The 18,443-nt window shown below is 37.6% G+C and overlaps 1 protein-coding gene across 1 annotated transcript in view; it reads right to left on the reverse strand.

Annotated features, from left to right (window-relative positions):
- The window catches only part of Pdhx (pyruvate dehydrogenase complex component X), a 52,802-nt gene that overhangs the window by 4,485 nt on the left and 29,874 nt on the right, over nucleotides 1-18,443 (reverse strand). Inside the window, exons 4-9 of the mRNA XM_028766932.1 lie at nucleotides 16,225-16,424; nucleotides 15,085-15,183; nucleotides 9,680-9,854; nucleotides 7,992-8,139; nucleotides 5,227-5,285; nucleotides 3,202-3,360 (exon numbers count right to left, since the gene is read on the reverse strand). Of these exons, the coding sequence (XP_028622765.1) occupies nucleotides 3,202-3,360; nucleotides 5,227-5,285; nucleotides 7,992-8,139; nucleotides 9,680-9,854; nucleotides 15,085-15,183; nucleotides 16,225-16,424 (840 nt within the window). The remainder of the gene's footprint in view (nucleotides 1-3,201; nucleotides 3,361-5,226; nucleotides 5,286-7,991; nucleotides 8,140-9,679; nucleotides 9,855-15,084; nucleotides 15,184-16,224; nucleotides 16,425-18,443) is intronic.

An 18,443-nucleotide genomic window follows, 5' to 3' on the forward strand; every position in this document is an offset into this window, starting at 1 on the left:
CTCCAAGCACCACAGCTGCACACAGCCCCAAGCACCACAGCTGCACAAAGCTGCACATAGCTCCAAGCACCACAGCTGCAAAGCTCCATTTCTTTTCTTCTTTGTTGCCAATCAAATCATTGCCATGTGTGTGGTCTAACTGCTAATTTTTAAGCTATTCTCTACCCATTCATTCCTTAAATTTGGAATATGGGATTTTGTTTGCTTGTTTTAGAAAACATCACTGATTTAGAGGGGTAACAGCCTCACTACTACCACCAAACAACTCAGTGGGAAGTGTAATACTTGGCTGTTGAGAGCACAGGCTCTACTCTATAGATCCCAGCTGACAGGGCTGAATAAGAGATCCACCACTTGGGCTGGTGAGATGGCTCAGTGGTTAAGAGCACTGACTGCTCTTCCAGAGGTCATGAGTTCAAATCCCAGCAACCACATGGTGGCTCACAACCATCTGTAATGATATGTGGGGTGTCTGAAGACAGCTACAGTGTACTTACATATAATAAAAAAAAAAAAAAATTAAGAGATCCACCACTTAACAGCACAGAAGCTTAAACAAATTATTTAAGTGTTTTATTAGTTTATCAATTCCATAAAATTATTATTTTGTCCCTGATAAAGTATTTTTAAAGACAACTGAAGAGATTTTATATATATGACTGGCTTACAGCAAAAGCTGACACACAGGGTTAGCATGGTGGTGGTGTACAGACTGTTAGTCCCAACACTTGGGACACAAAAGTAGGTAGATCTCAGTGAGCTTGAGGCCAGTCTGGTCTACAAATCAAGTTCTAATACAGCCTAAACCAAATCAAGACTACATAGACAGACCTCTTTCAAACGAACGAACAAACAAACAAACAAACAGCTGATACACAGGACGCCTGTTTGCTTTTATTACAGCCTCTGTTGTTACTGTTAGTTATACAAATACAAATATGTTTAGAATCTTTAAAAAGCTTACAAAACATTCATTTAAGAGATAGACATATTAGTCTACATAGTCACAAAATGATTTTACTTCTAGAATTAAAATCACTCTAATGTTTTCTGTTCAAACTGTTCAAAGCATTACACTTTTGAATAAGACACAGTATAAAATCTCTATGTATAACAAATGATAACAAAATGGCAACTGTACAGGAACTTTCTTCTAAAATGAGGACATGGCTTGCTTACCTTTCCTGGAGGGTAAGAAGTCAAGTTCAACAAGAAAGCACAGAGGAGTAAGTACATTTACTACCAAAAGAAGAGCAGCACCTGAAGCACTATGACCAATGAGATTAGACACAGCACCCAGTTTGTGCCTGGCACTCCAAAGACTCAGAGTGGCATGCTGTCTGGGCTAGAGCAGCAGTACCCTTAGCTAGTGCTCAACAAACCTCAACACCTCAACAAAGGTGCTGGGAGGCTGTGGGAACTGCTTCCTCATCTCTTAAAACAAGGTTCTTTCAAATGCAAAGACCAGAGAATGGAAGCATAGCCATTTTAATGATGTGGTGTTATAGTAGTAAAAAAAACTCAGCACCATTGAAACCTGTAATAGTTAAAATTTAATGCACATCAAGATTGGAAAATCCCTGCTCTACAGATCAGTAACTTCCACCTAACATTCTAAGAATGTTACTTCAATACTTAGTCTCCTTTCACCTTCGAAACACTGAAGTACAAGTTTCTCAATGGTGCTAAAAATTCTTGACACATAAAATTCATGAATAGTATCCCCTGAACCTGTAGCTTCACTTTGTGGTATTTCAGTTACCCTGTGGTCAACCTCAGGCTGACAATATTAAATGGAAAATTCTAGAGATGAATAGTAAGTATGAAATTACATGCTTTTCTGAGTAGCATGATGAAACCACGTACTGCTTCCTGGTCCAGTTTTCTCATGCTATACACACTGAGCAACTCTCTCCACCAGATCAACTCTCCTGGCATCACCACAGTGCTCATGCTCACCCAATTCATACTGTACTTAAATGTTTCCAATGGGCAAGAATAATGATGCTGGCAAATTTGTAATGTGCCTGATTCAATAACTGAGCTCTGCAGAGGTCTGTATGTACAGGTTAAAGTACATATAGAGTGTTTTCTTTCTAGCATCTATGAGGATTCTTTAGAATGTATCCCTTGTGGGTCAAAAGAAATGACTTATGTTATATCCCAGAAAACTAGACTATTAACTTTGACTTTTTAACTGACCTAAATAGTACAACCTATCAATTAAGAAAAACTGTTGCATTTTAATTTTTAAAGATATTAAAGTTTCAATACAAATACTTTAGTGTGATACTTCCGCCAAAAAAATGGCCTTGGTCATTACAGTGGCTGTCAAAGTTGGCTGGCATGTATTCCTACTTTGTAATGTGGTTATGTGTTAGTGACAAAAAACAAACAAAAAAAGCCTTCATATTGCAACTTCAAAAATTGCTTTTCAAGAGATTCAGGAATCCTTTTGGAACGCTAATTACTTTTAGTGGTCTTAATTTACAAATTTAAAATTTTAAATCTACCTGAAATAACATCATGCTTGCTAGTCTTATGTCAGCTTGACACACACTAGAGTTGTCTGAAAAGAAAAAATTTAATTGAGAAAATGCCTCCATAAGTCCAGCTGTAAGGCATTTTCCTAATCAGTTATTGATGGGGGAAGGCCTAGCTCATTGTGGGTGATGCCGTCCCTGGGCTGGTGTCCCTAAGTTCTATAAGAAACCAGGCTGAGCAAGCCAGTAAGCAGCATCTCCATGTTCTTTATCTCATCTTCTGCCTCAAGGATCCTTCTCTGTTTGAACTCCTGTCCTTATTTTCTTCAACGATGAACAGTGCTGTGGAAGTGTAACCCAAACAAACCCTTTCCTCCCCAGCTTGCTTTTTGGTCATAATGTTTGGTCACAGCAAACAGAAACCCTAAGACAATTTTTAAGACTGAATTTTGGACTTTGGAAATTAAGCTTTTGTCCAGAATATGAATGAAGCTGACCTCTAATTTATGTGCATATTAATTTTAGAATTTTCAAATATTAAATATTCCTATAGATGCCGTGATAAAAACTGAAAACCTTAATAAGTATCTGGGATCACCCCTCCTCTGCACAGAAAACACACACACACACACACAACATGCATGCATGCACAGCCTCTTAGCAGGTACTAAGATGAAAGTACAGTCAACAGTTTGAAAGCAGTCTTCTGGACACATACCTTTACAGAGTCAGCAATCTCCTGTATGCCCTTAGCGGCTGCATCTTTTATGATTGGTGTAATTAAACCTTTATCTGTTGCCACAGCCACTGAAATGTCAACAGAGGGCAGCTGCTTTGGGCCTTCTCCATCCCAGGTGACATTAACCCCAGGCATTTGCTGTAAGCAGAAAAAAAGATGCTATGAAGGAGGCAGCTCAAGATTATAGTCAGAGAAATGTGACTTACATTATTGTTCATGTGAATACAGTTAGACAGAAGGAAATACATAAAACTTTGGTTTGGGAAAAATTGAACATTGATTATTGTTCATGTCTGGGAAGAACACACACATTTCAGCAGTATGCACAACTAAGAAAATCCTGATGATATACATGTTTTGAACTACATGACCAATATGAACCTGAAGGGGACAGGGTAGCAGAAAACAGTAGTGACATTCAACTGCACAACTCTGAAATACATATTAAGAAGCCCTCAGTAAATGAGTCATCTATTTAAAACCAATTTCCCAAGCATCACAAACAGGAGACAGACATTACACACACAGGTACAGACTTAACATAGAGAACTACCCTGAAGAATGAAAAGAACGAAAAGGCTAAATGCCTGGACAGTGTGTATTAATGTTGCCAAATATCATCGGGCAAAACTGGGGCTGAACACAGAAGCCAAAAGCCAATCTCTCTTCTCAGAAATTCCGTGTTTTCTTCAGAGTAAGACAAAGAGTCCAGGAATGTCATTTACCAATGGCAAAGCACAGCCTGATTCTGCTCTGCCTGCCACACGACACCTCTGCACTCTGTGAGGATGAGGTCTGCACTCTATTTAGAGTCTTGTTTTATTCCTTTACCTCACAATTAGCCAATTATCCTTACAATTTCTCTGTAGTTGTTCATTAACAATAATCCCACAATGTTAAAACAGTAAAAACAAAGACCCAATCCCTCAAAAGATCCCAAATTCTTCAGATCATACAAAATATAAAGAACAAGAGGCTAGGGGGATGGTCAGGCTGATCAATGTTTGATTCCCAGCATCTGGATCAGGCACCTTGCAGCTGCCTGTAACTCCAGCTCTAAGGGATCTGAAGCCCTCTTCTGGAGTCCATGAGCACACATACACATGTGTACAAGCCCATATATGAAACACAGACACAAACACACCAAAAAGGAGATCTTAACAAAAACCAAGAACAGGTAAAACCCCTAAAAGGGAAGACTAATTTGAAATGACATTTAATTAATGAATACATAATAAAGACCTATGGGGCATGATCTAAGTTAAATCTAAGTTAAATTCAAAATAATATTCAAACTCTTAACCCTTTTAAAGAATTATTAAAATGAATTCCACACCCAAGTTTTCTAACCAAACAGACCTAAGAAAAGAATGAAACATATAATAATAAGTAACTGGGGAAAACAAGCCGGCAAGCATACAAGCAAGGTGGCACTTAAAGCATCTCAGGCAACATCAGCCCAGACAACCACAGCGGCCAGAGGCTCCTGGCTTATATATTTGGGCAACTGCATGAGGCGATCAACTTTCTGGGAAATATATGCTTTAAAAATGAAGAGAAGGCAGCAAATTCAGGCACAGCAATATCTACAAAGGTAAAGGAGAAAGTACCAAGACCTCATCAAATTCAACTAGATCTGGTTATTTTTACTAGGGAATTGTGTAAACTCCTATTAATTACTTAAAGCATGAACAGGTAAAGATAAAGAAGAGAGCCAGAATTCATTTTGACCAGGCCCCAGGTTACAGCAGAGGTGTTGCAGACTTCTGTTGACTATCTCTCATCTCTAGTGCTGGCTGGCTCTTCTCTGAGTACAAGGAATCAGTGTGGACAGGACAGATGCTCTTTATTCTACTATAATTACTTTGGGAACTCTTTTGATTCTCAGTTTCCTTACCTGTAAACCAACTAAACTAAATAAAAGGATATTTTAGCAATAAAATTATACACATCTTAAGCCAAGAGACATTTAAACGTCACAATTACTTTGGTTTGGCCACTTACTTTAAGAGTAACAGCTGCTGCTCTGATGATAAAGTCATTTACTGAGACTTTAATGTCATCTGAAAGAAGAATAAGTATATTAAAACCAGTACTTGTAATACTTTAACACTGACCTGTATGATATCAAACATGCAGACTATGGACAAGTCTGGCATACGGCGATGAAAAACACCAGTCTGTTTGCTTTGTGAAACACGCTTCCTTGCTTAGTAAAAAAAGAAAAACATGGATTGCATGAAGTCCTACACACAGGGCTAAGGGAGAGTGCACAGCTTACTTGTAGGGTGGGGTACAGCCTACGGGTGCTGACCATGCTCAGGCCATGCATTCAATCATCAGGGTTCTTCCCATCAAAAAGTTCATTTTTAAGCCCTGATTAGCATTTTGTGAAGGCATTCAGCAATCAGACACATGAACTGGAAGAGCACAGTACAACTACAGCCAAATAGAAGTCCCAACTACCACAGCTCTAAAGGGCAAACAATCTCTGTACTTGTGTCAGTCTTCTTCATTTTCAAATGTCTTTGTTCTGTGCATATTTTGTAATACATTGATAATATTAGAAGAGTAGAGTATGTAAGTATACCAAATAGATAATTGTATTTGTAAAGGTGTTTAAACTTCCCCTTTATCTAACAGAGCGCATGACAAAGAGATAAGACAAATGCAAGCACCTTTATGTATTAAATGGGAACTACTTTTAACTCAGTGCCACAGCAGCCATACGCTAGCCTCTGGCCGCACCTGAGTCCATCACCCTCACCTAGAAGTCTGTCCTCTTTGTGCTGCAGCCCAAAGAAGCACCCTGCAATTCATCACTTTCTTCCCCTTCAACACTTACACTCACTGGCTTTCTTGGTTGCTCAGACTCACCCAGTTTTTTTTTCTCCTCTCTGTCTACTCCTTTACTCTTGGCCCCTCCTCTCCATGTTCCTGCAACCCAGAGGGGAACCTTCAGATTGGTGGTTCTGATGCTATTCAGAAGATGGCTACCAAACCTCCAAAGTTCTATTTCTAACCTTACACACTCAGAGCTTCAGGACTGTACATCCAGCTTCACACAGATGCTCCTACCTCCAAAGCAAGGCTTCTCAAATCTAATGTATGCGAAGGTGACTTCATCTCAAGTACTTTTTAAAAATTCTATACTATGAGAAATTCCAAGTCCTGATAATAGTAATTAACACATAGTTAAGAAACTGAATATGGTAATGTACACCTATAATCCTAGCACGGGAGAGCAGGAATAGGACGATCATGAATCTCTGTGGGTTACACAGACAGCACTTACTGGAACATCTAACCAACCAACCAACTAACCAAACAAACAAACAAATCCCAAGTATCAATGAAAACCCCAGACATAGACAGTTTCACTCTTAAACTCTATCAACATTAAGAAGAAAATCCTATTCACTAAACATTCCATAGAGTAGAGGAGGAAAAAAACATTTTCTAACTCTGCTACAAAATCTGAAGATGAACACTGGGAATACAAACGAATCAAGGAAAGAAAGCAGAAGGGCAGCATTTCTTATGGGCATACATGTAATTATACATAGTCCAGACCTGCCTGGGACTTGTAGTCCTCTGTTCTAGCCTCCTGAGTCCACTAACATTCAGCCAATGTAAAGAATCTTAACAAAAGGTTAATAAAATCAAACAATACATGAAAAAGCTTTGTATGAGGAATATTGGGTTGATTCAACAACTGACATTCAACCAATGGTAATCTTAACCGAAAGAGAAAGAGTATCTCAAAGATGAAAAAAAAGAGAGAACATTTTAACAAAATTTCAGCATCTGCTCATGCTTAAAATTCTCAGAATCAGAGAATGGGAAGTTCCTCAACCTGAAAAAGATCTATAAAAAACTTACTGTAAATGCTACATGTTGAATGCTTCTCCCCAGTCAAAATACAGAACACACAAGGGACACAAATCTACACCTCTGGCATTTATAGCTAGTGCAATAAGGCAAGAAACAGGATGGGTAAGGTTAATATAAGATCTTCATACTAACAAATCCACATCTCTTTGAAACTTGATTTTGAAATGTGTTTGGAGAGACAATTCAATCTAATAATCTGAAAATGTATTTTGAATACACAATTATAAAGTGTGTAAAGAGTGTTATTCAAGTGCTAAGACATACTTACAATCCATGCACTCTTTAATCAGTTAAGAGTTTTGTTAAGACCTTTGCTTGTCCAGCTAGTATTATCAAAAGGTATTCAAGATAAGCATTTAGCCTGAGCAAGGCATTCATCTGTTCTTTTCAAAACCAACCAACCAACCAACCAACCAACCAACCAACCAACCAATCAATGAACCAACGAACCCATCAAACAGAAAATCTAAGCTAAGGAAGCAAAACTATAAACCCTACTTTTACTTAGGAAAACAATCGCGGGGCAGTGTATGACCCCACAAGACTATTGGCAGGTTCCATGGTGGCAGAGAATGGATGAATGCCAACTGAATGACTAGGTGGAAACAACACAGAGAAGATGTTTGACTGAGAGCAAGAAAGAGCATAGACTTTATTGTATATAAAGTAGTAATCTGATTAATTCAATGTTATACAACCCATCTATTTCATGTAGAGAAGAAAGCCTTCTCTCTCCTGTGCTAGAACAAGCCAGAGTAGAGCACAGTCAGGATATGAAATGAGATTAAAGGCTACACAAGGTGCATTTTAACAAAGAAGTTTATGATCATCAGATTAGCATTTATTCTTCAGTGAGTAAATTCAACTTTACTGACCTTTGACCAGATCTCGTCTAACCTTTAAAACTGCTCCAAGGTCACAATCAGCAGTAGCATAGGCATGAGGCACAGTACTTTTCGATTCAGTTAATCTCTTGGCAATAACTCTTCGCATGTTGCTGGCAGGAATTTCAGTGAATGTACCCTGCCCCCCCACACACAAAAAGAAGAGGCAATTTGTCCATTAAAACATTTAACATAAATGGAAAAATAGATAAAACCACTACCTATCTGAAATTCCAAGAGACTTAGTAATTATATAAAAGATTAATTTAAGAAAAGCACTATTAAAATTCTTTATGTAAAGGGAGAATATAAGAAATCTAAGTATTTGGCTTGAGTTTATACAACTCTAGAAAAAAATGGCAAAATTTAAATTTCAATTCTGAATGAGACATTTTGTATTAGCAAGTTTAAGGTAACTAAAAAGAAATCAGCCTATCATCACTGTACACATATACACTGTGTGTATCCACACATACACACAAGCATGTTGAGTATAGGAGAAACGTATTACTATGTGTGTGTGTGTGTGTGTGTGTGTGTGTATATATATATATAAAATGCATATATCCTCTTGTATGCAAAGGTATGTTGATTATGAGAACATAGAAAGAAATAAACTAGCTATCCATTCGGATAGCCTGTAAGCAGTTTTTATTACAAATGCTGACTATAGGCAAGTCTTATAAAGACCACATAGTGTAAAAACAAGGCAACACATTACATAAGGGATAATCGGTCAATGACCATGCATTTCTGTGATTTAAAAATAATCATGAATATCTTATTTCCTAGGAATTCAAAGTATAAACTATAAATGAGATAAAAAATCTTCCTTTAATTTTAATATAAATTATTTTGTAAAGGCATGGGCATCCAATTAAACTTAATCCTGTTCTCATCTTTTATTCTACTCTTGGATGGAATTACGTTCACCTAAGGATAATAAAAAAAACCCTATAATTTATTTTTACTTTTACAAATGATATTTGAAGAACACTTCTGTTAGCAAAATGTTCTGACTGCATGGAACACATGCTCTCTATACTCTGTGAGCATTTGAAAGATTTATCTTCCTCTACTTTGATTAATCCTCTAAAGCCTACTTTAAGGAAGATTTGACACACTAAATTTTTATGTAGGCAGTTTACTATTAATGCTCATAAGAAATGCTGCCCATGAAACTCTTAGTTCTCAGTCCTTTCCAAGCATGATAATGAACAATCTTCTCTATTAACGGAAGCGGTGTGTGTTTACTCCCTTATTTAAAGACACACAGAAGAAAAATAGGTTAAACAGAAGAACAAAACAGCAGGAGCACAGCTGTCTCTGAGGAAGAAAGTGTATCATGTTGTATGACAAATTCTTAATAGCTCTTAATTCCTTTAACAAAAGACAAATACACCCATAAAAAGGAGCTATCAATTATTCTTACATCCAAGGAAAAGTACCATGACTACAGCATCTATACACATGGTAAAATGAACAATCCTCCTTGGAAGAGAGTGCCGTACAAACAGTTCCATTTGTGCTATTAAATCTACAAGAAAACCAATTGGTACTCTCTATATTTACAGCTTGTTAAAATGGATTTGTTAAAAAGTACCTATAAAGCACACAGTACTTGTTTTTATTTTCTTTCTCACACACAGACCATAACAGTCTTACTGAGAAGACCTTACCGCTGCATTAGGTTGCCCAGGGATGGATACTGGTGGGATCATTGGCCGAGGGTAAGGTGGCCCAGCTGTGGCCTGAGGAGGCACAGATGCTGACAGAGTGGACGGAGGAGATGGGGCTGGTCTGAATTCAGTAATCTTGCCCATCTGTTTCAGCTCAACTAACTTGAGTGCATCTCTGGAAATGAAAGGAAATTGGATAACCGTGAAGCAACAAGGAATACAAGACAGTCTTAGAAAATTATGCTGAGGTGCGAGGAAGAGAAACCAATGAAAATACTACAAAATCTAAGCAAGTCTTTCCCCTACGTGGTATTCTGATACTTGTTAGGTATCCAATGGCTATTCATAAATTTTCAAAACCCAATTAATAAATTGAATTTCTAATTAGAATTATTAGAACCTATTGGGTATATCTGAGATACAGTTTTCTCTAGGGGGAAAAAAACCCCTCTTACTTAGCATCTTATGGTAACATGAGAAGCAGAATTCTATGATAGGTCTAGTCTATTTGATCCATATAACACCTCAGTATTGGGTAAGGATAGTAATTTTTATTAAAAAGTAAATTTACCTTTTATTGGGAGACAAATGTCATTTAGCTAGATGAATAATATAGTAATTGAAACATTTTACTGTATGTTTATGAAGGAATTCTCACATGGCATTCAAAGAGTGTCAAGTTCATAATCCCTATGACTTTCATTGGAATATTTCCCAAATTATCACTTAGAATGAAAAGTAAACTACTTACAGACCTCTCTTTTGTACTATTTTGTAAAACAAAGGTGCATTTGTTTATAAAAGGACATAACTAAGACTATAAGATATGTCAAGTCCTCACTTCAGGTTGATAGGTTATAGTTACCTATCAACTTTACGCAGCCTGAGAAGGGAGTCTTAAAGCACTGTCTGAAGGTCGGATTGGCCCATGGGCATGTTTATGAGCTACTATCTTGATTGTTAATTGATATAGGAAGGCCCAGCCCACAGCAGCAGCACCTTCCCTGTACAAGTGTTTCTGAACATGTGTTCTTGGAATATTTTAAAGAATAAACTGACAAAACAATAGAAATGCTGCATCATTCTGGATTCCTAATACTGAAGAGTGGGGAAGAGAAGAAAAGAGCCTACAAGTGTCATGTGTGTTAATAACTCACATCATCCAGGTGGAAGAAGTGTTACTATTACTTCTAATTTAGACACACATGGACTCAAAAAAGTTAAGCTCAGTATCTAAGTCAGTCTGTCTCAAGCACCCACATTACACAAGACTCTACCCACCAAGCTCTATTCTACAGAGGAGTCAAATCAGTCACACAAACTAGAGTAATAGGACTGCATCTTTAAAAAGGAATAAAGCAAAGTAATGAGCTAAAGAGCAATGAGTGAGAAGACAGAACAGCTGGGGGAGGCCTGGGCAGATGGACACTACACAGAATGGTGTGGAGGAGCAAGTCAAAAGGCTGGGAGAAAGGTCTATCTAGGCAGAAAACATCTAACTTCCAAGATGAGGTTTCTAGCCAGAATAGAAGTGTAGCAACCAGGGTGGAGAGGCAGGCAGTTGAGTACAGCCAGGGTTGAGAACATTGGGGTACACTGAGGTTCAGAGCTGGCTGTGTTTTTTACCTTTCAAATAGCTATGGACATGCTATGCAAATCAAATAAAGTGAAAGCAGTTTTCTCCTAAAAACAGACTAGCTAAGAATTAACCCACGATGAGCACAATGCTGGGACTGAACAAGGAATTGGGATATGCCTAATCTACAGCGACTAGCAGGACCTTCTGACAAGGGCCCTTTACTCACCATACAAAAAGTCACAGGAGAATAGCTGGAGGCAGTTTTGCTTCTCAAAGGGCGAACCACAGTCTGGAGATGGTGACAGAGTGGCTGAGGGAGTGAAGGGGACACGTGTCCCAGGGAATGATCTGTGGACCTTTAAAGCTTTTAACCAGCTTACTTCTACTTGAAAATCAATTTTTACCCATAATATTTATAACTCAAATTATGATTTTACATCTATGTGTCAAGGTCAGGTGACACAATTCCTGGAGACTTGTTAGGAGCCCAAAGGCCAGCTAGACGAAAATGTTAGCACTGATATAAAATAAGACCTACTGACTCAGAATGATGCCTCCAAAAAAGGAAGGAAATTTCCCTTTCTAGGGCACTTATAAGTTATAGCCCAACATTATTCTCCCTTCCCATTTCATGTGAAGTAATCAGATATTTATCTAGCAAAGTATATTATCAGCAAATACCAAATACATTTCCTTACAGAGATTGATTCCTCACTCAGTCATCAGATCAAAACACACAGAGATAATAAAAACCTAAATGGCTTGTATCTGTACTCATCGATCTATAAGCTAGGGTGCTGACATTAAATAGACATAGCTACACCTCCCTGTTTGCATGACTGTTTTGTCAGAAAAGATGTGATTGGGTTTTATTCCTGAAGTAATTAAGATTACTGGGGAAACCAGAGCATGGTGAGAAAACAAAGTGAAGAGGAGTCATTATTCATAAAAAAAGCAAAGAGAAAGTAATTCTAACCAATGATTTGAAATAAACTTTTATTATTGATTTTACAATTATATAGTCCATAAAGTATAAATATTAAGTGTTTTTTAATAACTGCCAACAATTTAGCTATAATGCAGAGATGATTTTAATGATTTCTGCCCATTAAATAATTAGATTAAGCTGGAAGCACTACTGGGCACTAAGAACTCTAAAACGTAGGAGAAAAACAAATGGAGCATGTACTGATATGCAAGCCGAGCATGCCTGGGAAATGAGCTCAAGTAGAGCCTTTCTGTGCTTCAGAAGAGGCAGCTCACTAGTGCTCACCAACTAACTCTCAAGACTAACACTCAAACTAGACAACCGCCTAACATGCCAAGTTCTGATGCCGTGGTAGACATGAACAAAAACATTAAGTGCAACTTTGATTGAGTAATTAGACGTAGCAAAGATAATAAGGCTGACGGCAAAGACTCCTCCTGTGCTCACGAGCCTCTGACCACGGCCTGGCACCTAACACTCAGGCAGGCTGGCTCATGACTGTGCTTCTGTACAACATGCATCCGGAGCACTACGTTTGTTTTAACGTGAAATCTGAACACCAGCTCTGGCTTGTGCCCTTCTCCAGAGACACAATGGCTCAGGATGCTGCTCTTTGATCAGAATGGCTGTCACATCACTCACCTGCATGCTGAGCTGTCTAAAGTGGAAAAAAGAGATGGCACTCATCATTTCCAGAGCTGCTGCTAAGGCATACTGAGGGAGGCTTAAGCCAAAGCCCGGGGCTCTATAACTGTTGTAGAAGAGGGCATTTCTGTGGAAGCCACTGGGGCAATTCCTTTCTCCAAACGTCACATTAATGTTAAACTTAGCATACAAGAGCAAAACTTCTTAATACTACATGCATTAAGGATCACTTTTTCTCATTAAGTCTTCTGGAATGGTTGATACTTAAAAGAACAAAGTCAACTTCCTTATGGTAGAGAAGGCATAAAGGCCAGGAAAAGAACTGGAAAATAGTGGCAGAAAGAAGGCGAAAGCATCATGAACATAAGGTATCAAGAGGATAACTGCATTACTGTGATTTAAAACAAGTTCTTAAAATATTGTGCATGCATTAAACACAGTGGCACATGCATTTAGCAGGCAGGGGAAACACTGCAGCACATTCAAAGGCAGAGTAGTGTATATGGTGAAACAGTAACGGGGGGCGGGGAGCTGGGGGAGGGAAGCAGACAGTTCCACGTCAGTCTCTGCTGCCTTACCACTATTACCACTAAGCTACTTTCCAAAAGAGCACCTAGTAACTAAGTTCAAGAATCTTTTCTCAGACCCTATATTCCTTGACTTGTGGACCATTTCCCAACATCCTAACACAAAGATCAAGTCTTCTGAATGATGTGCTGCTGCTGATCTCAATGACAATAATTGCTTCATGACCTACACAAACTGTCTCCTTCATCTTCATCACATGGGTCCTGATTCCCACAGCTTTGCAGTGTGACATCAGTTACTCTGCTATGGCAAATGCTTCCTCAAACTCCTTATGTGACCTACTTCTGGAACCAACACTTTCATTTGACAGACCAGAATCCCAGACACACTCTAGACGTCTCTTGCATGATTTCCAACAATGTTTAGAACAGTATTTATTATCTCCTACCTGCATTACTTTATGAGCCTTACCTCAACCAATCCCCTTACCTCAGAGGCCATCATCTATTGTAATTTACACTGCATGAACTTGCCAAGCTGATCTTTCTCAGGTATAGCTATAATTATTTTGCATTTCTTCAAATCTTCAGTGGTTAATGAATTAAACAGACCATTTATCCTATCCCTCACATAACAGACAAGGCAAATCCATCTTGGGAAGATAGTTGTTTTATTTCAATTTTTGCAGAGTTCTACTAAGACACTGACTGGTATGTGATTAAAAAGATATAAACCAGTGAAAAGAAAGACCAGCTTCCCAGGCCAGAACCACCACTTTATATCTATTTATTCTACCTAAATCTTTAAAAGTTCCAGTCACTGTCTTCTAATCAGTATTAGAGTCATACATTGCTATGAGGACTTCACATGTCCCAGGCCTATTTGATTGGTCTTTGTTGTACCTTTACTAGGCTAAGTTCCACTAGAGAAAGGCTCATCTGTTTTAACAGACTGCTGAGAGACAATTTTAACAAATGCAAAGATGCATCAATTTCTTGACTAGAAAAACTTGCCTACATAAAGATGTCAAGTCAGTTCTTACTGAGCTAATTCAATACATCTCATAATTGACTATATTCCCCATGTTCTGAAGACCCTAGAACTGATTTAGATTTAAAAGAAAGACCTATCAATAAAGCTACTTTGTTGAAAAAATAAACAAGGGAAATCTGCAATGCCTATCAGATTTTAAAACATACTATTAAACTTAAATTGGTATTAACTCACAAACAGAGCAATGAGAGAGAAAAGGAAATCCTTAAGAGAATTAACTGCAAATGGAGACTCCCCTGAACGAAGTAAGCAAAGTCTGAAGAGCTAGGAATTAAATTATTTTAAAAGTGCATCTCCATACCTGGGCAATTGAAGCGACTGGTGATGATTTCATACAAGTTGAAGTATGCTTCCCTGCCTGGTGCTCTAATTTTCTGCATTATCACCATTTCTAAGGATGTGGCTTAGTTACTAAATTAAACTTAATTCTTAATAATGGTGCAATTATTCAGAAAACTTTTGCATAAAATATAACTTACACTAACAAAAGCAATTAATACCACGAAAGAACAGTGTGCCTTGTTTTAAATCTCCACACAGAATTAGCTGTTTAAAAATCCTTTCAAAAAAAAAGGTAAGTGAAGGGACTGGGAATTGCAGAAGTGCACATACTCTTTGGTGAAGATCCCTCGAGGGCCTGTGGCTGTGCCCTGGCTGGCATCCAATGAATGTTTTTCCAGAATGTTGCGGGCAGCTGGACTTAAGCGGATCCTAAGAATAAAAACATGAAGTCGAATGAAACTAATTTACACTTATATTGATTCAAATAGATCTAAATGTCAACAGTTTTGCTGATAATTAGGAAAATGAATTCTTAACACTGAAGCTAAAGTGAGTCTCAAGGATAGTCATAGTTACATAGACTGTCTCAATCTATTTTATCGTCAAAACTCTTTTATAAAGCAGTAAGTAGTTACCAATTTTAAATAAGTTTAATAGGAGTAAATGTTCATAACACAGGTAAGGCAGCTTCTGACTGTCCGCATAAGTCAGAGAATATAAGATACAGGGAGTCCAGCATGGAAATGAGAGATGCTCTGCCGCCCAGGGAACTAAAAGATCATTAGGATTACCCAAATCATTACCAACATTACACACTATACCCTCCTATCAAATTATCTATCAAATTACAGTATGCTCTGCAAACAGTAATGTTAGGGCTGGGGCATGAGTACTGAGTTTGGATCTCCAGTACCTACATAAAAGGCAGGTGCAGAGGTGTGTATCTTAGCACTGGTAAGCTGGGGACATGTTCACAAGTACCTGAAGTACCTGTGCTATCACAGGACAGCTGGAAAAAAATTTACCCATGTCAGAATCACAAATACAGAACTGTCTGAAAATGAAAATATGCTAAAATGAAATTTCCATTTTGAATCAATTATACTCTGGACACTTAAATTTACATTTTAGAAATCTGAATTTTGTGACTGGAAACACAAAAATTAAGTTTGGTCTCATGAACACCATTCTGCTATTTTAGAACCTAATTGAAGTTCAGCATAGATACAGATGATTTTATTCTCTACTGGGCAAGCAAGGCTTTTGGAAGGCCCAAACAAAACAGGCATTCACTAACTGTTTTATCAGATGGAGAAGAATGTAAGACAATCATTCTTATGTTTCAGTGTCCTAAGAGAAATGTGAAAGATGTTTTGAACATGATACTGATTTCAAACTCCTAAAATAATAATTCTTTTTACATAATAATCATGTTTGGTTGGACATACATGTTCGCATAAATGCACTCACCGTGGTGTCCCTTTGTGTTCCTTCCGGGCAGGACAAGGAATCTGCAGCTGTGGAGACGGCTGAGTAGGCGCTGGTGGTTTTGAAACTGGAGGTGGAGCACTGACATCTTTGGGAATTTCCACATGTTTCCAATCTTCCCCTTCTTCAACCATCAAGGCAATGAGTGAACCTAGCTGTATATTTTTAGCACCTTCTTCAACCTGTATTTTAAAAAGACAATGGTCGGGATAGAAAACACCAGGGTCACACGAAGTTGCTAAGTCTACAGGTGCAAGGACGACCTGAACTAAAGGACATTGAAGACAGAGGGCTCTCCTCTTCCAGCTGCTACCTTCTGCCCCTGTCATTTCTCTCTCAAGTACTAATGCTACCTCTGGAAATAAGCAAGACCCAGAATTTCTGGCAGCCTTCAAAACCAGAGTTTCCCTTCTCTGATATCAATGAATCCCTATCCATGGAGGCCGTGGGTACAGATGTCAACTACCTGTCATCATTAGTTTTTACATGGTTTCAGAATTCTAACAGCTCATAAAGGATTAACTCATTCAAATTAGTCCAATCTACTAATTACTTAAATAAATAATACCAATTAATTTTAAGAAAAAGTTTCTCAGTAAATTTAGTCTTTGGAGGGAAAAATGTCCCATAATTTAGATAGAGCTGGTTAAGGATTCTAGCTAATTTTAAGGATAGTTTCTATCTTCTCCTATTAAGTTTTTCCTGTGATACCTACCTAAAAACCCAGGAAATATGTCAAGAGCTTTTCATAAGTGCATCAGAAATACAGTGGTATCCTAGCTAAAGAGATACTATTTTCAGATGGTATTTGTTGACTAAAAATCTAGACAAGTTAAAGATTTTTTTAAGAGACAGAATTATTTTAAACATGCCAGCAGCACAAATCTGTTTTTAAAAGAATTGAGATTTATTTATTAAAATAAGTTTTGAGTAAATCTTTAGATGACAGTATCATATAGTTTAGATATTAGGAGACAATGATGTTTCTTTGTGATTTCCTCTTCCTCTCAACTACTAATGTTCATTACAGATTGGTTTAATGAGTTAAGCCAGTTCATTTATTAATATTAGTATGTACTCTATCCTGAAATTTAAAATAAGTATAAACTCTATGGGTTAGGAAGCTTTGCAAGCTTAGTGACTACCAATGGAGAATAGACACAAAGACTAGAATGGAAAAGAACAGATGATACACCATGCCACAACCTGACGATACAACACAAGTTAAAGAACGGAATGGTAGTTATAGTTCTACTTAAAATCATTAAAATCATCAAGTAAATTAAGTCTTTTCTAGGCATGCTAGTTTGGTGCAAACATTTACTTCTATTGTAGTTAACAAATAGTCAAAGCTGGTGCAAACACATTAACAGAGGCATAAATAATCTTCTGCAAAATCACACTTAGAAACCTATCAGGCCTTTGCTACATCCTCTCTCCCGGCCTGTTGCTCTACCAAAACCAGGAGTCTGGGACAGTAAGCATCCAAGATACTTAATCAAAACCCTCTTCAGCTCTTATGCCAATGTGTTTTAATAAAAAACGAAGTCTTTTTGATCTCTGCTGTATTCACAGTCTGTGGTTGAAGTGAACTGTCTTCCCTCCCACATGTTTTCATGTGAGTTTCAACAGCATCTCTGTTACTATAGCTAGTAACTACTGGCTATGTGAACATGGTTAAGATTATTTTGCCATGTCTGTTTCTTCATCTGCCAAGTGAAAATACCAACAGTAGCTATCAAAGATTTGTTAGGAAGAATAAAGAATTTCCTGATATAAGGGACTTTAAACAGTGTCTGTCACTTCACATATACAGTAAAAATATAATTATAAACTGTGTTTGCCTTCAAGTTACTAAATTAAAACAAATATACTCAACAAGGATCAATATTAGACTACAGAGTACATTTGGTAAGGATTGGAAATTCATGCCTAATAAATCAGTGCATACTCAGGAATATGAGACAAAATGCCTCAAAAAATAATCATTACTATACTCATATAGCCAGTTGTTACTAGTATAGTAACAGAGATATGCCATGACACTAGAATATGAATGGACTGAGAATAACTGTTCAGATCTCAGTATCCAGATGATCAAGTTTTTTCTTAATTGCTTTACTATCCACAGAACTTTGTTTGGTCCAGGGTTTCATTCAGTCCTCCTACTCTGGCATATAGTATGCTATGTAGGCAACACT

This window comes from Grammomys surdaster, unplaced genomic scaffold (assembly GCF_004785775.1).
Source record: "Grammomys surdaster isolate TR1022 unplaced genomic scaffold, NIH_TR_1.0 170, whole genome shotgun sequence".
In the NCBI taxonomy this organism is placed as follows: Eukaryota; Metazoa; Chordata; class Mammalia; order Rodentia; family Muridae; genus Grammomys; species Grammomys surdaster.